Here is a 23,930-nt window from a genome sequence, read left to right as displayed (position 1 = left end):
CAAGAAGTTCTACACATAGGACGAATAATAGAGGGCTCAGCGGGCATCCTTGCCTTACGCCCCTTGATACTCGAAAATAATTAGTCATGTATCCGCCGTTTATAGCTCCGCTTTCAACATCGCTATAGAGTACTGAAATCCATTTTTGAATGTTCGGGCCAAAATTGAAGAATCTTAAAGTGTGATGAATAAAAGGCCATTCTAATGTATCAAAGGCTTTTTCGAAGTCTATAAAGAGTAGTATTCCTGGGACTTTGTTTAATTCGGTAAATTCCATAAGGTCATTTAAAAGCCTCACATTTTGACCGATGTATCACCCTTTTACGAACCCTGTTTGGTCCGAATGAATCAGTTTGGGCATCTTCGTCTCTATTCTTTTTGCAATAGCTCTAGCCAATATTTTATAGTCGACATTAAGCAATGTTATTGGACGCCAGTTGCTTAAGACCATAAGATTGTTTTCATCTTTTGGTATTAGCGAAATAATTCCTCTTCTCTGAGATATAGACAGTTTGCCTGTTTGAAAGGCTTCATTGAAAGAGTCGAGGAGGTTCCTCCATAGCAATTCGAAGAAGATTTCATAAAATTCTTTCGTGAAACCGTCATCACCTGGAGTTTTGTCAGGTTGGAAACCTTTTAAGGCATTCAGTAGTTCATCTTTTGTCAGTTCTTGCTCAAGTTCGCTTGCTTCGTCTTGAGCTAGTTTTGGATTTTGTAAATCAGAGGAGAAGCGGGCAAAGTTGTCGTCGAAATTATTGTTCTCGTCTTGTGGGATTCTAGCAGTCAGGAAGTTTTTGTAATAGTTTTCTATTTCTTCATTTATCATGCTTAAATCCGTGATTATTTCTCCGTCTATTGTTTTAAGCTGGGTTATAATCTTTTTCTCATAATTCCGTTTTTCCAAGTTAAAAAAGTATTTCGTTGGTTTTTCACCATTCTCAATCCATCTTATTTTTGATCTGAACATCGCCTCCTTTCCCTTTGTATGATAAATTTCGGACAGGTCTTTTTTAAGGCTCTCGTACTCCGTTAGAATATCATCGTCTAGATTTTGATTATTACAAATTTCCTTATCTAGCTCTTCTAACTTACGTTGGATGGCTGTTTCACGGTTTCTCAAATTGAACCTTTTCTTCTTGGAGAAGACAATTGTCATACTTCTTATTTCCATTTTTACCAATTCCCAATACAGTTGACGGCTTTCAATTTCTTTGTATTTCTCTTGAATAGAAGAGTAATTGTTTTTAATTAAATTTATATATTCGTCGTCTTTCAGTAGTGTGTTGTTAAATTTTGGAACTTTAAAATATGATTTTCGAAAATAGTTAATCCAAGGGTATCTTCAGACGAAATATCAGAAATTCGACCAAGTGGTCGCTGAAATGCAGTTCTCGATTCTTACAGTCAGCCGCTCTTAATTTCTGACTGAGATGGTTATGGCACTTCTGAGATGATGTTCCACTAAAGCGAAGCCTTGGGTGCCGATCCCAGTTAGTAGCCAGCTATTGAAGGTCTGTAGACATTTACTTGAGCCCAACCGTTATATGAACATGCACATTCTCCTAAGTCAAGATCACTGTTCTGCATATAGTACAGTATGCACACATACTGGTTAGGAGAATTTGTTCGAACATGCAGACATTTTTTCTTTGGTGATCATTGCTTTTTTTTCTCATGGTGTACATGGTTGATTAAGTAGTGATTATTGTAAGGAGAAATTACATGTGGATATCAAGGAAATACATGTGACATTATATTTTAAGCCTGGTGGATAAATGATGGAAGGATGTCTTTTTTCAGTCATACAGTGGCACAGGTAAACTTGGACAAAAGAGAAATTCAAGTTCTCCCGAAATCCAAGGAAATCCCACTTCTTTTCCAAACTTGTATGACCTGTGTCACTGACTAAAACAATACATCTATCATATAATTTTATTCCCCAGGCTTAAACTAAAACATGACAATTGTTTTCACGTATACATGTACCACACATCAACATTCAGATCCTAGCATACAGGATGTTTGTCATATGAACCTACATGTAGTTTAATAGCCTAGCTCCCATGAGTCTCCTGTAGCTCAGTAGTAGAGCATCTGAACTAGCAATTGGAAGGTCTTAGGTTTGACTCCTGATAAGAGCACTCGGAAATTTTCCCGAATATGCCTGAGTGTGTCATTTACTGAATAATACATCATTCTCATTCATTCACCAGGCTTGAAATATACCATCACATTTATTTCATATACCACACGTTTGACATTCAAATCCTAGCAGTATGCAGGATGTTTGTCCCATGAACCTAGTTTAATGGCCTTAGCTCCCACGAGTCTCTGGCAGCTCGGTGGTAGAGCATCTGTATCTGCATCTTAAATTAGGGTTTAAGGGTTAACAAAACTTCAAGCATATAGAAAGTACAAGAACTATTAAAAAAAAAACAAGCTTTGTTTACCCATGCTTTGTGGTAAAATTGACTGGTAAACAGGAGTAGGGCAGATATTAAATACCAAACAAGGATTTATGGGCACCCCAAACATTTGTACCTTTGTGATTTTGTTTTTGGCTCTGAAAACAACCAGGAATAAATTGTAAAACTAGACCTTGTCTTGAAAATGTTTTCAGTTTTGATTTGACTTCTAAATATTTATATTTGTAATAAAACACTGTACAGTGCTAGTATGGGTGGGTTACTGTAGATCCTTGATTAATCGCCCACCATTGATCTAATAATGCATGCCTTCCCTTGACAAGTGTCTCACTTGGTGGGATACTACTTATACCATCAGTCCCTTTACGTAGATCTTTAATAATAAAGCAAGCTCTAAAGAAAGGATCCCCAAAATAGCTATATTAGGGAAACGTTTAGTTGATTTCCCCTTGCAAACGACAAAAAGCTGAGGTAACTTAATAAGGCTTCCTACATATAATGCTTTTTCAACCAAAACCGTAAAAAGCTGCTGTTTGATATGATTAGTTCAGCAGGGAATAAGATTTTATTTGATTTTGAAAGAACAGCACAATAAACAATTCTCTGAAAGGGCTGTTTACAAAATCCAATTTAAGGAAGCAAAAATTAGGACGTGGCCGACAAAAAACATGGATGAAAACACATCTATTAAAAATATTGAATGTCGAATAATGATTTTAAAAGTGTGGCATGTCATAGCCAAAAAAAGAGACCAAACACAATTAATAGCTCACCCTTCGCCGAGTTTTTCAAGAACATCAAACACTTCTTCTGGCGGCCTTGTCAAGCTTTCTTCGCTTAGCTTCCTAAGTTCATTCCTGAACATTGACAGAAAAACAAGAGTCAATATTTCTTGCAGTTTGACAGAAGATTGTAAATTAAGCTAATAAGCTTAACTTCAACACAGGGAAATGTCATCTTTGCTGGAAATAAAAGAAAGTTACCCTTTCGCAGACATCTTTTAACTTCACGGAATAATCCAAAGTTTAGCTGGTCAGCTCATGATCGTTGAAAGACTCCTCTGAACCGCCTAGATTCCACAAAACCGAAGTTAAATCACTCCTCTTTCGGTATTCTCCGCAAGGCGACTATCGAAGGTATGACTTCTGTGAGCCCGCAATTTGTTAACGATGAAAACATACCTCAATCCCCCCTCCCCTAAGATAATTTTTATGTAGAGTGAAAAAACTAAGTTTTTCAATATGCAAGGTTGTTGAACATTTTAAATGACCATTGCATGAAAATTTTAGAAAAACTTTTGATCTGGGTCTATTTTTCATAGCTACTGCTGACAATTATTGAGTTGAAAGTGCATGATTACATGATATCGAACGTATCCACCCTACCCTAGAGGAATACATTTGCGAGCTTCGGCGTGGTTCCGCAGCTAAGCGTGAACAAGAAAGTTAAAATGGCGGACCTCGAGGACGCTGTTTATCCAAGCGGCGGACGCCGAGACGATTCTCCCGTAGATACGGAATCCAGGAATGAACGAGAAGGTAGCAGAGAAAGTGATCACGACGACAGAGATAGGCGGCGAAGAGGAGGTGGCTACGAGAGAGATTTGAGGCGGGAAAGTCGGCGCTATGCGCCTTATCCTTCGCAAGATGAAAGGTCAGGCAGACGACAATCAGGAAGCAGCGGAAAGGAATGTCGTGTGTACGTTTGGAACCTTCCTTACACTGTGAAGTGGCAGGACTTAAAGGACTTCATGAAGAAAGGTAGTTTTGTTGCTATATTAAAATGTTATTATTGTTTTTGGGGGGAATGGCGTGGCATACAGGTGTACACAGTGTTGTTAAATTTAAAGCTTAAAGCTTACAAACCCTGGTCAACTACAAAGTCGTTTCGCTGCACAGTTAAGTATGAAAATGTGTTCATTTCTCGTTCTTAAAGTGAGTTCGTGTGAAAAATTATCTTAGCTGTTTCTACGATTCGCAGTGATTGCATGAGAAGTAAATTGAGTCAATTTTAAAACGTAGTGAAACGACTTTGTAGCGAGACGACCGGTAAGCCAAACGGTGCATAAAGGTTAGCAGTGCCATGATAATAAATGATTATAATAGTACTGCTAACCTTAATTAAGATCAAGCTTATATATATAAGTTTAATACATTAGTCTCCTGTAATTATTATTTTTTTTTTCTTAGCATTAATGTTTTATTAGCCCACTTAAGTTACTTTAGGTGACTTATTTAGTTTTCATTGTGATATATATATATATATATATATATATATATATATATATATATATATATATATATATATATATATATTTTCAATCTACCTTTATTCCAGTCTCCTTTAATTATAATTTGGCGTTTTCATAGCGTACCGTAAAATCCCAGTTGTAAACCCTTTGCTTATGAGCCCCCTGGATTAAAGGCCCATCTATTTGTAAACCAAAATTTGTTCCCATTACATGTATAATCCCCCCCCCCCCCACCCTGTTATAAGCCCTCCCAATGAGTACGAAACAATGCTTTTTTACTATCATAAATAATCGTTGAAGAAAGCACTTAATGTTTGAAGAAGATGTGGAGTTTCATCTTGAGGCAGATGAATCAGGCGATGGCTTTTACAATGATGAACAAGACAACTTTGACAAGTAAAGCCTAAATTAACCTTGTGAAGAAGAACTGAGATCAAAGTCTGATCTTGTTTCATTATGTTATGATTACAGTTAAAGTTAGAGCTTCTTACTTAGAATTGTAGTGAAATAAAGTGTGTTTTTTTATCAGCTTGTTTAAAAAAAAAAATTCCATGTACAGTGCATAAGTCCCCCTCCCCTCCCAGATAAAAGCTCCTCGGGATATAAGCCCACCAAAAACCCCTCACAAAATAATTATTGTATAAGCTCATAGCCTTATAACCAAGATTTTATGGCATAATGAAGATTTTTTGCACCTGCATGTACAAAATTATTCACATGCCTATAAACCATTGAGTGAGCCTAGTGTGCGTGTGCCTATCAGGTGTGCATAGCAAGAATTTTGTGCCCTATTTATAATAATTTATTGGTGTTGAGCAGCAGAATAAACACTTTTAATGTACTCTTGACTAGTTGGTGATGTTGCACATGCTGACATTATAGAGGACAGCCATGGGAAATCAAAGGTAAAGTGGAAAGAGCTTTTATTCTGAGAATGATACATATATCAGTGTTAAACTGCTAGTGATCAAGGTTGTGGAAGGGGTATTGCATGGGTATTAGTTGGGGATATGACTGGAGTTTCTGCTGATGATAGTGGCGTATTGATTGTAAATAAATAAATAAATAACTTTAATAGTAACATCCTCGTGAGGTTTTTCAGGAACTATTTACAAACTTTTTCCAATTTATAAAAGCAAAAATGACAATAAAAACTCGAAATCACAATTTATGCTGGTATTTTACTAAAATTTAAAGCTTATGAAGGAAATGTCTGCCTCAATAGTGTGTCTTTCAGGGTGCGTTTGAAAGATGCCAATGAGGCACTTTGCCTAAGTTCATTATGCAAGTTATTCCATATGTAGGCCCCTCTATAGGAAAATGTGCGCTGGCCTATAGCCGTTCTGTATAGCGGAATCTGCAAAGAGTTCCGTGTACGAGTGTTACGAGTATGTATATTTGAGCGCTTGGTAAACTTGCTCGTTAAGTATTGAGGCGCAAGATCGTTCTGACATTTAAAGGTCAAAACGGAGTCTCTATAGAATAATTGTTCTTTAACAGGAAGCCAGTTTAGCTCTCGAAGCAAAGGTGTTACGTGGTCAAACTTCCTAGTGGACATAGCCATAGTGGACCTTGTAACAAATAATAATAATAATTATTGAAGGGTTTTATGCAAGATAGGCATATGTGACTTTTTTTGCTTCTAAGGACGGTGCCTACGTTTGTTCATGTGCATACATTCTGTGCATCGCAAGATACTCTGGTTTCCTATAGGTAGTGCCTACTGCCTAGGGATATTTTTGCACGGTAAAAAAAAAAAGGGCGGAGAAAGCAGAACTTAGCAAGTGTTACTGGTATCCGTAAAGAAAACTGAGGGTAACCATGCATTTTTCAGAGATAATAAAACTTCAAGTTAATAAAAAAAAACTGCTATACATTGCTTTTTATTTTACTCTTTTTTAAAGTAACTGTTGCTTAATTATCTCTGAAAAAATTAATGCGTGGTTACCCGCAATTTTCTTTTTTTTGTTTTGATAGACCTTGCTGAGATCTGCTTTCCCCGCATAGTCATAAACTTCCCAAAAATACTTCTTTATTAGTAGGCACCATCCTTAAATTGAAATTGTTCAGACTATTAACCCCTAGCTGTTTTGGCACAGGGACTTGTTGTCATGTAAGAACTAAGTAAATTACTAAAATGCAACTGTACTGTTGTGTTTTTAATTTTTGAGCAAAATGCTAAATGAACAAGACTATACAATGAAGCTTGTAACACAGACTGTACTTTTCTAGAAAATGCAAGTAAGCTCCATAAAAGAGATACTGACGGCTGACTCAGTTCTTTTGTATGAGCCTGAAACAAGTCAAGCAAAGCATTGGTACAAATGTAGTTATGAACAAAAGAGAACAGTTGAACGTCCTTATCTCCTCTGTATAGGTTCCCTGCATTTTCTGGAAAAAGTAATAAGCTATTTCTTGTTTGTAAACACTAGCATTTTGCTTAAAACTACATACATACATGTACATGACAACTGGTCTATGTGCACAATACCGATATGAGCAATTTCAATTCCAATTTTAAGGCAAAAAAGTCAAATACAGTGTATGCCACTTTTGCAAAATTTCTTTAATTATTAATTTTCAAAGACATGTAGTGAATCTTTGGCCCATTTACATGTATGTACATGTACATGTGTTAATTCCCTGAACAAAAAATTTACCTGTAGGAACACTGTAAGTTCAAATGTCACCCTTGGCTCTGTAATTAGGGTTTGTATTTATTACATTGTATGTAAAGTACTTGTAACTTAAGCTAAGGATGGATTAAGTCACCCCAGCAAATAAACAGTTCATATTAACAACCCTCTACAAAAAGGACTAGTGCATCTGTTCACAACCCCAAGAACTGCGAAGTGGAGAAGTGTGGCCAATCTGCGAGCCAGCGAGCCAGCGAGCCAAACGTGCGAGCCATGCGAGGCAGACATGTGAGGCATGAACAAAACATGCGAGGCATGAACAACTCCCAACATAAATGCTAACTGTTAAGCTAACCGGGGAGCTATTTAAGCTAACCTGAGTGCTATCTAGGCTAACCGGAGTGCTTTTTAGGCTAACCGGAGTGTTTTTTAGGCTAACCTGAGTGCCTCGCACGTCTGGCTCGCAGATTGTCAAGACCCGAAGTGGGGGGTGTAGATTTTGAACAATTTCCAGGGCAAGAGATTAGTGCACCTAGGCACTCGGCAGGATAGTTAACTTGGATATGAAAAACTCTGAAAACCTTGGTCAAGGTGTTACGTGTACTGTAAGAGCAGCCAGGTGAAGTCATGTTTGCAGATGTTGTGTTTGTTCATTTTCAAAATTACACTGCACATGCATGTCTTTGCTATCACTGTTATCTACATTTAATGTACATGTACATGTATGGTTACATTGTATACCATCCAAGCTAACACCAGATCTTTTTTGTTTTTCTTTGCAGGGATGTGGGTATGTGCTTCCAGTTTACAATGTATCTCCTCTTGTTAAATAAATAATGCTTCTTAAGAAAAGAAGTAGAAATATCCTTTTTTTTTTATCACATGTAGATCTTAAAAAAATGTCTTAGGACTGGTACAAAGACCCGTATTTCTTTATCAGCTCTAGATCAATTTGCCATGTAAATGTACATGTTATTATTTGTAGGAATGCTCAGTGTGCTATAGTTCTCATTTTTTTTTTACCAACACATTTACTGCATCATAGGCCTTCTTGTTTTTTGGTCATAATTTTATAGGGTATTAGCCAGGTTTTTTTTATTTGTTTTAATTTTAAACATTAAAGGTGTTGTCAAAGATGCAAGGGCATTTTCAAGGAAAAAATCTCATTTTGATAGATCAAACTGAAAAACATTTAGGGCAACAGCGAATGCTAGAAATAGCAGACACTGTCTGGCCATAATTATTATTTTTAAAATGTTTGACTACAGTGTAATTCTTAAGTTTGCTTGGGCATGTTGTCTGTGCAAAAACATGACTTGGAATTTGTCTTTAAAAACTTGTTAACTGGTTGCATTGTCCACAAATTGGCACTCAATATGCCGAGTTACACATCTTCATCTTTACTTTTGCAACAAAATGTCAACATCTTTTGAGTTTGCCCTCAAGTCCATTGCAAAACTCTTCTTGAAGTGCATCATGTATTCCAATGGATTGTGTCTGGAGTAAAAATCCAAGATGGGCAGTACCCAGGCAATTATGTTTGCAATGTCTAGTGAAAATAAAGATGGAAGGTCTGACACATTTCCTTTCGCAATGTACCTTTTACTACCTGAGTTTGAGGTCCATACTGTAAGTTACGGACCAAGTTTTTCCCCATCCATTTCTTGCTTGGGCCAAATTCAAAAGGAAAATACGAGGATTTGTAACTTACAGTAAGGACAGAGAAAATAAGGTTAGGAAAATATTTTTTATATCTCTGAGGTTAAACTTCAAATTTAGCAGGCCTTACAATGACATATGGCCCGCAAAATTGACCAATCACATTTTGCGTATAGTCTACTGATAGATATAATAAGAAAATTAACAAATCGAATGTGGTTTAGCGTTGTCTGCACTCTTATTGACAATGATATTCGTCGTCATAGTGGTCAAAATGTTGTGCGCCTCATGAGTCCACAACAAATTTTGACCACTGTGATGACGAATATCGTTGTTGATAAGAGTGCAGACAACTCTAAAGCACATTCGATTTGTTTTTTACCACAATATCAACGTCAAAGAAAATTTTTATAATAACTGTCAAAATTTCTGCGCGTTGATTGACGTGAGCAGTGTTGTCTAGACTCTTATCGACAACGAAAAATTTGCCGATCAGATTGCAAGATTAGAAACAATTGTGGTAAAAAATATATTTTTTCTTGGGGTAATTAACAGGTATTTATTATTTTGGAAAGAAATTAGTTTTAGTCACCATGTGATGCAAATCAAAGAAAAACAATGTAAGGTGTGTAAAGTTGACATGGATTAAAAGGGAAGTATCATGGTGTTTTTGACCTCTTGTTAAAAATGGTGAAATAAGACCTTCACTTTGCTACAAAATAATTCTAGAACAACGAGAGGAGAGAAATCAACTCAATTCTTGACAGGAACAACTCGTACTCTGTTCTAGCGCATTTTGGAGACAAAAATACGAAAACTTGAAAAGCATTAGCCTAACATTTTTCAAGTTTCAATCCATTCTGACCTACCCTGTCTCTGGCTAGAGGCACTAATCGACAGTTTCATTGCACTGGGGTGATAATTTATAACACAGCTAGACAATTATTTTTTGTTTCTGTTGTCAGACAAACATTTTTGGGTTTTGAAATTACATCAAATTTTCGTGATATTTCCCCTTTAATGCTTCCAACCCATCAATTAGTTTCTTTCTCTGTCACGTTTTGTTGGAAGAAACCTTACATTGTCATTTAATATCTCATTCATCTTTTTGTTAAAGGATTGTTGAGTTCCGTCACAAAGAGGATGCAGAAAAAGCAATCAAAGAACTTCACGGCACAGATTTCAAAGGAAGGTCAATCCACATTCGGGAGGTGTGTCTATCATGCGTGCATGTACAGCTGCTGTACATGAACTGTGGATGAAATATATGTCATTAATAAATGATAGACCATCACAGTTTATATGCAGTAGATGGAACTTCCTTAAACAGAAGTGTTTTTGCGCAGTTTATGGCTTTGTGGGAAAAGTGTAGTCTTGAGGAGGTCTATTGAAGTCCAAAAAGAAAATTGGGGTGATCTGTTCTAGCGCATTTTGGAAACAAAAAGGCAAGAAAAACATTAGCTTAACATTTTTGAAGTTTCAATCCATACTGTCCTACTCTGTCTGTGGCCAGGGGCACTAATCGACAGTTTTATTGCACTGGGGTGATAATTTATAACAAACTCGACAATTAGCTTCAATATATTGTTGTTTCTGCTGAGAAACAAACATTTTTGGGTTTGGAAATGACAGCAAATTTGTGTGATACTTCCCCTTTAGGCGGCTAGAAAAAGAAGTTGTCATACATGTACATTACATGTACTTAACCCAAATACTGCTGTACAAAGGAAATTAAAAAATAATTATTGAACGGTAACATAAATGTATATTGCCTTGTAGGATCGTATTGAAGAAAGTGAAAGTCAGAGACGTCGAACCACATCATCCAGAGGACCTGACAGTAGTAGTTATGGAGGCGGCCATGGTGGTAGCGTTGGTGGCAGTGGGTCCCTTGCCAATCTAACTGGCCTTCTAGGTTTAGGAAACCTTAACTTTGCTCAAGGACTGAATTACAAGACTGATCCATTGTCTTGCACAGTGTTTGTCAGCAATGTGAGTTATGAAAAAGTTACTTTCTTTTTACCTATAGATTACTACATTTAGCCTATGGGGTCCCATTCATTAACATTTAATTTACTGTTTAGACCTACACCTGTATTCAGCCAACAGGTACATGTATTATCTTGTTACTGTATGTCTACTGTACATCATAATGGCAATACTAATTATAGGAATGGTGATTAACAAATAATTCTTTTCTGCCGCAAACAGGCAGTTTTCATTGATGAAGATGTTCCAGAATGTTTTCTGTTGTTGTTGTTGTCGTTGTTTTTAATTGGCCAGCAGCTTTTATGAGCACAACGAGCAGCTTATAATAACACATCCATGATCTGAGTATGTACATACATGTATACAGTGTATGTAGGTTCATTTGCTGACTGTATATATATTTTCAGCTGCCAAAATTTTATTGTTTTCCATTGTACTTCATCAGAACTGCAACATGTCAATAGTCCATTTTAGCTGCATGTACACTGTATGTGTTTATTGACCTGGCCTTCGAGTGGAAGCAGGGCTGTAGTTGACTCTGTTTTGGTACAAACTACACTCACTGCTTTTCACACTCCAGCCTCACTTCCACACAAAGGCTTGGTTACTAATTTTAATTGAGAAGTGGTTTTCTCAACTAATTTGAATGATATTTGTGCTTGGATTTTAGTATATTTTAGGATGTTGTTTAGTTTAGTTTTGATTTAGTATTTTATCTTTTCTCTCAAAGATACTAGCTTATCTTAGCTATTTTATAAATTCCAGTTGAAAATAAAGGTTTATGTATGTATGATATGTACACAACTACAAAATGGGTTATTGCCATAATTTTATGTGGTGGGTTAAAGAGTACAAAGACGACCAGTAAACTTGTAGTAATAATGATTTCAGTTCATACAGTAGTTCAATTTTCCTTCCAAAATATTCTGGGACAAATCCTCAGATAGCATAACTTGTATAATACCAGTCAAGGCCCCTTGTCAGGCAATCAGATTGTGTGATATTCCAGCCAGTTTAGTAGCCAGTTTATGCACGATGAAGAATGCTGTCCCATCCAGAATCTTGATTTTCAAGATAGTTCTGTTATTCCTTGAAATGGTACTGACCCACTGACACTTAAAAAGTATTAAAAGTTTGTTCAATCTTGGATTGATTGGTTGATAAATACAGTGTACATTGTTGCTTGACTGATTGATTGATCAACGAAATGATTGATTTAGTGATTGACTGGTTTGTTGACAGACTGACTGACTGGCTGATTGATTGATTGATTGATTGGTTGATTGATTGACTGACTGACTGACTGACTGTCTGCTTGACTGACTGACTGACTGACTGACTAATTGACTGATTTATTGATGGATTAATTGATTTTGTTATTGATTGATTAATTTTTTGTTAGCTTGACTACAATGTAACCTGGCAGAAGCTCAAAGACACATTCAGAGGAGCTGGTAAGCAATAACAAAGTACTGTACAATAATAATGATATCACAGTAACAAAGAGCCCCTGACTCTCTCTGAAAATATCATAGGTGCCAGATATCCTGACACTTTTGCAGTGGCTGATTAAAAGAAAGATAGATTTGCTAGCCAAGGACATGCCCCCTGCATCAGTGAGAAAATTAAAGGTCTCAGTGCATAACCCTCTTATGTGGAATTTAGACTAATTTTTCATTTCACTCAAGAGTGTTTATATTACATGATTTGCATGTGGCTATCAATTTTGTCAGAAAACATTGCTCTGTTTCCCCCCTCCTCCCCCGCTGGTGTGGTTTATGTTTAGTTTTCAAGAAAACCAAGGTCAAATTTTGAGTCAGCGAAATTATGCATTATTTTAACAGGTAATGTCATCCGTGCGGACATCAATCTGGACTCGGAACACAAGTCCAAGGGTTTTGGCACCGTACAGTTTGAAACAGCGACTGAAGCTATCAATGCAGTGTGTATCCTTTGTAAACATGCCACACTGTTGGTTGTATTAAAATATTTCTTTTACAAAAACTAAATTAAACAAGCTTATCAGAAGACTTAACAAACAAATGGGAAACAGTTGTTCCATTAAAATCCTGAAAAAGTTTAATTCTTTATACCATTGGAGCAGCTTATCAAAATTCTGATAATTTTACAAAGTGATATCAACTAGTACACCACCAGTGTATCAAAACGAAAGCTGCATACGAGAAGTCCAAATATCTTAGATACCCTTTTGTCACTAAACTCCTTGAAAATCTGGAAAATGGGCATAATTACCTAGTAGATGAAACCACGTGGTATGTTTAAAGCTATAAATAAATAAGAAAAATCGTGACACTGTAGTAATAAATGTTGTGATCAATTTGGAATTGAACGCACTGTTTGAGGCGCTCTGACAATCATCAGCAAATCCTTCAAATCTTAACCAGCACACTGCAGTAAAATTTTGCAAACAAAAATCAACAATTGAAAATAAGCACTGCATCTGCACCAAACTCTCTTAGATATACAGACTTGCCCAACCCAGAACAAAAGTATGTAGACAAATGTTACACCTTAGAAAAAGGTTCAGAGGTTGTTGCTATTTCCATATGCAGATTATGACTCTGTCAGTTTTGAACCCCCAACTTCCGCTTCCTTTGAATTCACACATAAAACCTTGGCTTTGGCTACCTTCTCTTCAAGAAGCAAGTGCTTCAAAATCCAATGGCTTATTGCCGGTTCTGAAGTTCATAAAGGGACTTAGCCCTTGTTCCACATAATGACGGTTCAAATTGTGCCATATGAAGAAAACAAACCTCATTGCTATAAAAATCGTATAAAAATTAGTAAGTTTACAAAGTTTGGTTATGCTTCATTGCGTAGTAACCAGGCTGACCTATTTGTCAATTATTATTAAACATGAATGTATGGCAATAATTATTTGGAAGAAATGTGGTGTTATTTTTATTATTATTATTATTATTATTATTATTATTATTATTATTATTATTATTATTATTATTATTATTATTATTGTTATTATTATTACTATTGTTACTTTTATTGTTATTATTTTTAAAATTTTTTTTAGCCTGGTAAATAAAATAATAATAGACTGATGTATTTTTTCAGTTAGTGACATTACAGCATCTTCTTTGATGCAGTGACAGTTATCAAGTTATTCCTCTGTGCAAGTTTTCCTGGTATGCTAAATGATGCTTTTCTTTTAATTCTTTCATTGTAATCTCCTTGACTTGCATGCAATATAGCTATGCTTCATGGTCAGATTCTCAGTGACAGAGCGATGAGTGTCCGATTGGTATGTTCACCTACGTGTAGCTTTCAGCTCCCATTTTCATAATGTTCACATTTGTTGAGTCTCATGATAGCTTTCATCTGATAGTCATACTACAGGATTTCAGCCACAGATCTCAAAGTTAGAACCACCTTGCACAGCATAATAAACAGCACCACAGGAAAGTACTGCTACTAATAACTTTTAGTATATACCACACAAGTGAATAGTACTTTTTGCGCGAGCTGATTGGCTAGCTCGGAGGTGATTAGCCAAGAACTATTCACCTCTGAGCAGCCGAAGAAAAACAAGATGACTTCCTGTTTCACCATGGTTACTGAAGAGAAAATTATTTTGATTAACCAGGTGGCTGTTAAAAAAAATACTTAAAATTTAAGTACAGGTCTCCAGTGCCAGTTTACTGTGACAGGCTTCAGTATCTCCTGCTTGTAGCAGAAATTATTTTTTAAGTTATTTAATCTTTTCAGCCTCATATTCTAAGGTGAAAAATGAAAGTACAATCCCTTTTTTACGAAAACTGCCGAGCACTAAAATTACAATGAAAACAATGAAACATCAAATATCTTTTGGGATGGTTTCAACAACAAGACGAATTTCACAAAAAAAAAATGAAGAAATGACACTGTAGGAGCTAAACAAGTACATCTCCAAAAGTTTTATTTGTCTGCAAGAAAGCGAGATGGAACTTTCTACATTAAGAAATCCCTTACCACGTGGCGCCTGAGATTTTAAAATTTCATACCATTTGTCGGTATATTGTCAGAAATAAAATAATTTTTTGGTTCACTAGTTATTCAGCTTGTGTGGTAATATAGTAAAACAATTGTTCACCTCAGTGTCGGTGAATAATTGTTAACTATTTAAATGGTCACACTTTAGAACCACATGTAGTACATGTATACACATCACCACAGCAAAGTACTGCTCAGTAGCTTTCATTAATTTGAATTGTCCCACTTCAGGATTTCATTCACAGACTCAAAAATAATGTAGAATCCCCTTGTTTAGCATAATATAATTACTGCACCACTAAAAGTACTACCCAATAGCTTTTATTTGAATGGTTGCCTTGAAGGATTTCAGACTTCACAAGCTGAAAAGCAAAATCAGCCTGCACAGCATGATAAACAGCACCACAGGAAAGTACTTCTCAGTAACTTTCATCTGAATGGTCACACGGACAAGGTTTCATCCACAACACCGACTCAGAAATTTAGAATCATCTTGTTGTACAGCATAACAAACGGCATGTCTGAAAAGTAATGATCAGCAGCTTTCATTCAAATGGTGGTCAAACCAATGTCTTTCATCCACACAATCAAAAAATTGAATCACCTCCCAAAGTTATTAAGAATTCAAAGTTAAAAGTTATAATCATTATGATGGTTTGGTTGACTGCAATGTTCTGTTTAACATATTGAGCAATGTCCAGAGTGATCTCTTGTATTGCCGTTACATGCAAGTTAATGTTTTGCCTGAAAGGCAATTTTCTGGCAGCTTACCTTGCAAACATTGACTGTGAGCAACTGGGGTTGATTGGGGCATACACAGAGATTTATCAGAAAAGAATTAGCCTATCTTGCAATTGTTGCAAGATAGGCTACAGAAAGGGAAAAGCTGAAAAGATTAATTTTGTATTTTTCTTTTCTGTTTTTGTTGTTGTTTTCCCTTTCCGAGAACCTTCTAGAAGAGGCTTACAGGCTTATGAAATCATTCCAGAAAGTAGAACTGGAATCCTCTTTCTGTAAACATTACAAGAACAGTTGGTTTCATAAGTAAGGCTACTGTAAGGTGTCTTTGCAGCTTGTATTGTAATGCTATTGCAACGCAAGCATCTTCATCAAGAGGTTAGCCTGCACAGCAGGAAAATAGCAACTGGCATGCAACAAAGGCTACCAAGAGGTATGACCAGCATGTCACGGAATATAAAATAATAATAATACTGAAAGTACATGTATCATAAGTTTGCATCAATCATATTGGTCTATTTTTAATTACTCCTATTTAATAAAGGATCGGAATGCGCCAATTATGCAGCAGCTCAGCAATGCAGGTATGAACAACCCAAACATGGGTCGAACAGGAGGTGCCATGAATCCTGTAGCCGTGCTTCAGCTTCTCCAGAGTCTGCAAGGTCTCAGCCAGTTGGCTCAGTTGACCAGTAATCTTGGTGGTGGTGGCGGTGGTTTGGGTCCGTCACTTGGAGGTCTGTCTGGAGGCGGCGGTATGCCTGGTGTAGGGGGACCCACTGGAATGTCCGACCCCTCTGGTGCTAATCCTCTTGCTGCTCTTAGTGGACTTGGAATGTTGGGGAGCAATCTTGGGCTTGGTGGAAGCAGTGGAGGTGGGCTTGCACCACCACCCCAGGTTGACAGTGGGACCTCGGGCCGGCAGGTTTTTGTAAGAAATGTAAGTATGATACTGCTCTGTAAGATCAGACATTGTAATTTTAAACCTATGTAATTCCATCATTTTGACCGCAAGATTGGTTTTAATATGTAACGGACTCATCATCATCATCATCAGTTTTCTCACTTAGTTTTACAAGTGTCGTTTTATTTATTTACCTTTTTTTTTTTGCAATTTTTTCTGGTTTGGTTTCCCTTCTTAAATTTTTTTTTTTTTTTTTTTAACATAGAACATAAACATGGAAACAGTTTGACTGTGGATTTTTTGAAATTAATTAAGTGCCCAGGGTTGTAGCAATCTGATTATTGGCTTATGCTCCCACGTCTTTAACAAAAATAAAGCAAAGGAGGCTTAAACAGCAAATTTAAAGATGATTTCTTATTGCTAAACATTCCTTAAAGGAATTTTGGTCAACTAAATACTTCCAAGACCAAGTCTACATGTTAATATGATGTAGGTATTCTTTATGCACAGGCGCCGTGGCTGAGCACATTTCAAAAATGCATCTAGAGTTTAGGCTTGTCCTCAGATTCCATGCCCATAAACAGGTCTTAATCCAGGGGCGGTGCCTCGCATGGGACGTTCGTCCCGTTGCACTTCCCCCTTTTGGCTCTTGCTTCTTTTTTCTTTCCTTATGTTATATACTGTGAGTGGAGTACCCAATACAGCTGTTAAAAAAAAGATGCAATTGATGAATTGATGGGGCTTTACATGCATACTCTTTTTTTTTTTTTTTTAATAACTTTATTGAACTTAGACATAATACAGCATAACAAGATAGAAATGCGAGATATAAATACAAGTACATAATAATATAAAATCACGCTTAAAACAAAGAATCACTGAGTAACACAGTACGGTACCTACAGTACACTACCCACGATACTTACACCACGGTACTTACACGGCTTACAGTACAATGCTTACTTGCACAACTTACAATACAATCTTATTAATTAATCTTTACATGCTCTCGATGAAGCATGATCAATCTTTACAGGCTTGTGTCTTATACATTTACTTCAAATAATATAATGAATGTTTGAAGGTCAGTAGTTCTAGCGAAAAATAAACAATTTTAAAAACTTAAATAGTCTAAAAGCATTCTTTGTCATATCGTAATAAGTGAAATTTAATTGAGGGATTATAATATTATCTTGACAGCTTCCTTGGCGCTACACCTGGCAAGACTTGAAGGACAAATTTAAAGGAGCTGGTGAGGGATACATTGTAAATGGTTGTAATTCACTATTTAAAATCTTTACAATTATCTGGAATCTTACAAGCTTCTTCTGCCCTTTGACTCCGGAACATAGGTAACAGCATCCCGCGTCCCGACTGTTGGCTTTTATAACCAAGTTTTTTGCATGTACAGGTGATAGGTTAGACCACAACACCAGAAACTCTATTCTGTAATCTTTGCGAACAGTGTGTTTATTCTTCCAAGTCCCCTTCAAATTCTGAGTAGGTGAAGCAGACGAGGCCAACACACACAGCCAGCATGATCTTACCAGTTGTTGTAAGACCTTGGGCCAGATTCACAAACCCTCCCAATTAAAGATCATTTTTCTTTATCGTAGGGATTGTTTCTGAACAATTCTTTACTGTTATGAAATAAAAGGCTATTGTAAACAAACAGTACTTTAATAGGAAACAACTTAACGTAGGAGGCTCTCGTGAATCCAGCTCCTTGTTTGAGGTCCATCATTGGTTTGAACCCACCACCCCTTCGGTCAGTAGTCTCATTCTAAATACCCAAAGACTGAATACTTCTTGCAAAAAGCAGGAAGTTGAAGGGACTGCATATTTGTCTTGAGTTCATTTCCTCCAGGATGAAGTGTCAGTCAATGGCAAGCAAAGAAATTAACATAACATATCAAAGTGTTGACCATTTGTAACAATCCTGCTCCAAAATTGGGCGTTGTTTGAAGAACACTACTTGTATGTAACATTTAGTAAGAAGACATTTCCAAGTTCGTTTTCTCGAATAAAAACTAGTGACAAATACATTCCAGCCTGTAACTGTTGCTTCGTATGCTGTACAAGTTGCTTCTAACTTTTGGATTTGTGTAGATGAAACTTTGAAATGAGAAATCAACATTCATTGTTACTGTTGGTTTTGATGGTTTGTTTCACGTTTCTTACTCAGGAAGAGTGGTCCGTGCAGACATTATGACAGAATCTGGTGGACGATCCAAGGGCTGCGGAACAGTGCTGTTTGAAACTCCCGAGGATGCGGCTCATGCAATTAGTATCCTTTGTTGTGGTAACTTGTCTGAACAAGGTAGTTGGCTCTCTAAGCTGTTTAACGTACAGAGGCAGCTGATAAAGAGACTTCATTCTTTACCCTCGTCATTTGTCTTGAGCTCTGCATGTTCATAAAGGGATTTGAGGTGTTGTGAGAGGCAACGCTACCCTCCTTCCATCGTGGCCCATCTTTTGATTCCTGGTGTTGACGCCAAATGAAGGCTTTTCTCCAGTTTCTCGGATTTTCGTCGCTCCACCAAAATTAACATTTCCAAATTCCAATTCGACCCGGAACGCACGGACACCTTTGAAACAAGATTCTAGAGAGCTCTTTAGTGCTCCATGGGTAAACAAATTACGTTTACGTTTTGTAACTCCAAGGGTATAGAAACTATGGTAGCGGAATTGGAGACCAAATAGTACGGGCAGAAGTTTTTCTACTTTTTTGAGGCCTGTAACAGTAGTTAAAATGACGTCATGATCCCCTAAAGGCTGCCAATTCTTTGGAGGCAGCGTGGTCGAGTCGTTAGGGTGCCGGACTTGAAATCCGGAGGCCCCGGGTTCAAGTCCCGCTCTGACCGCTAGCTGGAGTTGTTTCTCGGAAGCTCCAAGTTCAACCCCTTGGACGCGCTTGTAAATAGTCAGCTGGTCTGCCTCCTGCCATTTGGGATTTTTAACCATGTTATTTTCAATTTGTATTATTTCTTTGTGAAGTTTAACGCTCAGCCCCACTAGCACTTGTGCTATAAACACTGCCGAGGGTAAATAAAGGTTATTTATTTTTTTTTTTATTTTTCTTTAGAAACATCTTATGAAAGCCACCAAAATTGACTGAAAAGTTACCAAACCCAATCAAACAACTACTGCAAAGTCTTCAAAAATTAAAAATCAGGAAAATTGAAATGTTGAAAAATGTGCCATGCAGTATCTGGTTGTAATAAAAATTCATGAACACAGATCATAACAAAATTTTCCCAGATTAAGTTTCAGGAAAATTGGCAGTGTTGTGGATTTTGCTGGTATATTACCAAAAGATTTCACGTTGTTAAACATCCGAAGTCTTTGCACACACATTATACTTAAAGCCTAAGTGTGCATAGGATTAAACTTAGCATATAGCATACAGTGTATGTAATCGAAAGTTGATAGCCCTTAACAACTCGCCAGACATGTTCAATGGCGCGTTAGTTGATGGACGGGAAATTGATGTAAGGATGGATCGGTTGGGCTGATGACTTAACAAGTGGACTGGGCGGGAAGGCTTTGTGAGAGGACGAGTGCCATTTTCTTTGTCGGAGTCGTGTTTCTTACTTTCAGTCTTCTGATTTTGGACTATGCTAGTCATCCTGCAGAGGGATTGTGTGGTTGTCACATAGCTGCTGTCCATTGAAAGGAGATGTGTATTTAAAAAGCGCAGGAGTCTTGGATGGCCGCTGATTTTGAATTATTGTCAGTATTCCCTTTAAGTAGGATGGTTTCTAGCTGTCCCCAATTCTTTTTCTTAAGTCTGAGACTTGTAGTTTTTATTCGCTTGTAATTCTGTATGTCATAGACGTTTGGCAATGCCCCCCTTGAAGAAGTTCAGGTCAGTAAGGGCTTTGTTTTTGAGTTGGGGCTTTTATAAGGATTGAGCTCGTTTGTCTTTCCTGGTCTATGCTTGTACTGTCAACATTCACCACCCCGAACAAACTCTTTTCAACCTGCTTGCGGAAATAAGGTCTTGATTTGAAGAATTGCGTTTTTAGTAGTAGCTTTTACTATCATGTCCATTTTACCGAATTTTGGAAAACCATCACTTGGTATTTGTTTGTTTGAAATGTTCAAGCTGTACATAGCTCATATGTAGTTATATGCTCGTTCAAAAATGGAGACTTTGTTGTTGGCTTAGCAATAGGTCCTAACGTGTATTTTAGTTGAAACGAAGATACTGCTTGGTAAAATGAGATTGAAACGAAAGGTTTGCTGTTGTTGTTGTTGTTGTTGTTGTTTTCTTGGGGGAAATGGTGTTTGTGGTAGGGATGTGGAGGGGTTGATTCCTGAATTGTTTTCACCTTGATACATCTCTATAATTACTTTGGGGTCATAATATCGGTGCAGCATGGCCATGAGATACTGCAGTACATTCCGTTAACACGTGCTATGAGGTCGTGATATGGATATTGGTTTCATGTAATCATGAAATGGGTGTTATGGTTACCACAATGTGGCTGCCACAAAGTCATGATATGCGTGCAGTGCAGTCATGGTGCGGATGTAGTGTCGTCATGTTATGCGTGATATTTACTCCAGGGAAACATGTTATGGTTGCACTGTGGTTATGACATGGACATGATTGGTCATGATACGATTCCCGGCGTGCTATCCAGCATGGCAGACGTCATGAAGTCTTGATATGGGTCCCGTGGGGTCCAACTATGGGCGGTACTTGTTTAATGATATGTAATAAGTACAGTGCAGTCATGATATGGACATCAAAGTGGTGATAATATGGAGAGAGTGGGATCTTAATCTGATATGGATTCCATAGGGGAGTGATAAGATAACTATGGATTTCAAAGGGTCATGATATGGGCGACAACTGTTTCATGGCAACATTTAATGAGTGCAGGGCAGTCATAATGTCGTTATCAATGGTCATGACATGGATACAGTGTTATCTTGATATAGGTTCTGTAAGGTCGTGATATTGGTTATACGCTGTGACTACGTTACAGTCATATATTGGTATGATTGGTCATGATATGAGTGCTTTTATGTCAATATCTATGCAATCTGGTTGTGTTATGGACACACTACAGTCGGGATATTGGCCCTGTAAGAGCGCTATCTATGGGTGATGCTTGTGTTATGATATGTTATGCGTATTAGTGGTCATGATATATGGATTCTGAGGGGTAGTGATTTGGTAGCATTTGTTTCATGGTAACATTAGTAAGTACAGTGCAGTCTTAAGTTGGTGTTGGTGTTCTTGATATGGATCCAATGCCATCTTGATATAGGTCCTGTAGGGTCGTGATATTGGTTTTACTTGTTTCGTGATGTCACGCAGTGATTGCAGTGCAGTCATGATATGGGTTTGATTGGTCATGCTATGAGTACTGTACAGCCAAAATATGGGGGTCTTGATATGGGTCCCCAGCAGGGTACCAACGAGATATGTGGGTGATTTGCTAATGATATCTTGCAGTGACTTCAACACAGTTATGATATGGGTTTGATTGGTCATTACACCAGTACTCTTCAGCCACGATACGAATACAGCATGGTTATGTTATGATTGATATGGGTCCCTCGGGTAGTGACATGAGGAATAGTTGTTTCATGTTATCATGCAGTGACTGAAGTGCAGTCATGATATGGGTACGATTGTTCATGATATGAGAACTTTGCAGGCATGATATGGATGCAATGTGGTCATGTTATGAACGCTGGACAGTCTTGATATGCGGTGATTTTTTCATGTTATTATGCAGTGATTGTAGGTCAGTCATGATATGGGTTTGGTTGTTCATGATGCCAGTACTCGTCAGCCACGATATGATACAGCGTGGTTATGTTATGATTGATATGGGTCCCTCAGGGTAGTGACATGAGAGATAGTTGTTTTATGATATCATGCAGTACAATCACGATATGGGTACAAATGTCAATTGTTCATGATATGAAAACTTTGCAGGCATGATATGGATGCAATGTGGTCATGTTATGAACGCTGGGCAGTCTTGATATGTGGGTGATTTTTTTCATGATATCATGCAGTGACTGAAGGTCAGTCATGATATGGGTTTGATTTGTCATGATATGAGAACTTTGCAGGCATGATATGGATGCAACGTGTTCATGTTATGAACGCAATGCAGTCTAGATATTTGGGTGATTTCGTGATATTATGCAGTGACTGTAGGTCAGTCATGATATGGGTTTGATTGGTCATGATATGAGAACTTTGCAGGCATGATATGGATGCAACGTGTTCATGTTATGAACGCAATGCAGTCTTGATATGTGGGTGATTTTTTTCATGATATCTTGTAGTGACTGTAGGTCAGTCATGATATGGGTTTGATTGGTCATGATATGAGAGCTTTGCAGGCATGATATGGATGCAAGGTGTTCATGTTACGAACGCAGTGCAGTCTTGATATGTGGGTGACTGTAGGTCAGTCATCATATGGGTTTGATTGGTCATGACATGACTACTATACAGCGAAGATATGGATACAGCGTGGTTATGTTATGATTAATATGGGTTCCACAAGTTAGTGACAGGAGGGATAGTTGTTTCATAATGTCACGCAGTGGCTGAAGTGCAGCCATGATATGGGTATGATTGTTCATTATATGAGAACTTTGCAGGCATGATATGGATGCAAAATTGCCATGTCATCAACGCTGTGCAGTCTTGGTGTGGGTGATTTTTTCATGATATCACGCAGTGACGGTAGGTCAGTCATGATATGAGTGCCGTGCAGTTTTGTCGATTCAGTGTAATGGTATGGACGCAGTGAAGATCTGGTATTTGACCCGTATGTTGTTGATGCTTTTTTCATGATATCGACTGCTCTCAAGTCGTGTTATGCAGATTTCTTTATATCAGGATATGGATGCAGTGGGGGTTATGATGACATATATCGTGATATGGGTAGCTTGTTTCATGATAGCATGTGATTCGTGCAGTGCAGTCGTGATGGGGATTGGCCATGATATCGACAGAGTACCATCGTGACAGAAGTCCCATACTGTCGTTGTTATATAGCTGGCACTTGTTTCATGATATCATGTATTGAGTGGGGTGCAGGCATACTCTCTGATTGGTCATGATATGAGATGTGTCAGTAGACATGATATGGATGTAGGGTGACACATGCAGAACACTCATGACATGGCTGACATGGATTGCATTTCTTTCGTAATAGCGTAATATTTCCAGGATTATGGTATGGCACCAGTGGTTATGATAGTAGGGAAGTCATGGTATGGGTTCCATAGCGTCATCATATGGGTCATGTGATGGGTGCATTGCAGTCGTACTGATGTTG

The 23,930-nt window shown here is 37.5% G+C and overlaps 4 protein-coding genes across 4 annotated transcripts in view; 3 read left to right on the top strand and 1 right to left on the bottom strand.

Moving 5' to 3' along the window:
- The window catches only part of LOC146461504 (serine/threonine-protein kinase 3-like), a 29,631-nt gene extending 26,053 nt beyond the window's left edge, over positions 1 to 3,578 (bottom strand). The window contains exons 1-2 of the mRNA XM_085086924.1: positions 3,410 to 3,578; positions 3,200 to 3,283 (exon numbers count right to left, since the gene is read on the bottom strand). Coding sequence (XP_084943050.1) covers positions 3,200 to 3,283; positions 3,410 to 3,423 — 98 coding nt within the window. The 5' untranslated portion in view covers positions 3,424 to 3,578. The remainder of the gene's footprint in view (positions 1 to 3,199; positions 3,284 to 3,409) is intronic.
- A 257-nt stretch (positions 3,579 to 3,835) lies between these two features.
- On the top strand, positions 3,836 to 8,165 carry LOC146461503 (uncharacterized). The gene is made up of 3 exons (XM_085086929.1): positions 3,836 to 4,186; positions 5,530 to 5,582; positions 8,096 to 8,165. The coding sequence occupies exons 1-3, from the start codon at positions 3,877 to 3,879 to the stop codon at positions 8,144 to 8,146; spliced, it is 414 nt and encodes a 137-aa protein (XP_084943055.1). The 5' UTR covers positions 3,836 to 3,876; the 3' UTR covers positions 8,147 to 8,165.
- A 663-nt stretch (positions 8,166 to 8,828) lies between these two features.
- Positions 8,829 to 12,969, top strand: LOC146461502 (myelin expression factor 2-like). The gene is made up of 5 exons (XM_085086895.1): positions 8,829 to 8,884; positions 10,090 to 10,183; positions 10,752 to 10,964; positions 12,364 to 12,415; positions 12,806 to 12,969. The coding sequence occupies exons 1-5, from the start codon at positions 8,829 to 8,831 to the stop codon at positions 12,967 to 12,969; spliced, it is 579 nt and encodes a 192-aa protein (XP_084943021.1).
- Positions 10,042 to 20,861, top strand: LOC146461501 (uncharacterized). Its single transcript, XM_085086927.1, has 9 exons — positions 10,042 to 10,183; positions 10,752 to 10,964; positions 12,364 to 12,415; positions 12,806 to 12,907; positions 14,189 to 14,238; positions 16,249 to 16,644; positions 17,809 to 17,860; positions 18,794 to 18,895; positions 20,059 to 20,861. Exons 5-9 carry the CDS (start codon positions 14,191 to 14,193, stop codon positions 20,121 to 20,123), a joined length of 663 nt encoding a protein of 220 aa, XP_084943053.1. The 5' UTR covers positions 10,042 to 10,183; positions 10,752 to 10,964; positions 12,364 to 12,415; positions 12,806 to 12,907; positions 14,189 to 14,190; the 3' UTR covers positions 20,124 to 20,861.
- Positions 20,862 to 23,930: the final 3,069 nt, after the last annotated feature.

This window comes from Pavona decussata, unplaced genomic scaffold, assembly GCF_977016875.1.
Source record: "Pavona decussata unplaced genomic scaffold, jaPavDecu1.1 SCAFFOLD_198, whole genome shotgun sequence".
In the NCBI taxonomy this organism is placed as follows: domain Eukaryota; kingdom Metazoa; phylum Cnidaria; class Anthozoa; order Scleractinia; family Agariciidae; genus Pavona; species Pavona decussata.
This window is presented reverse-complemented; position numbering and strand designations above follow the sequence as displayed.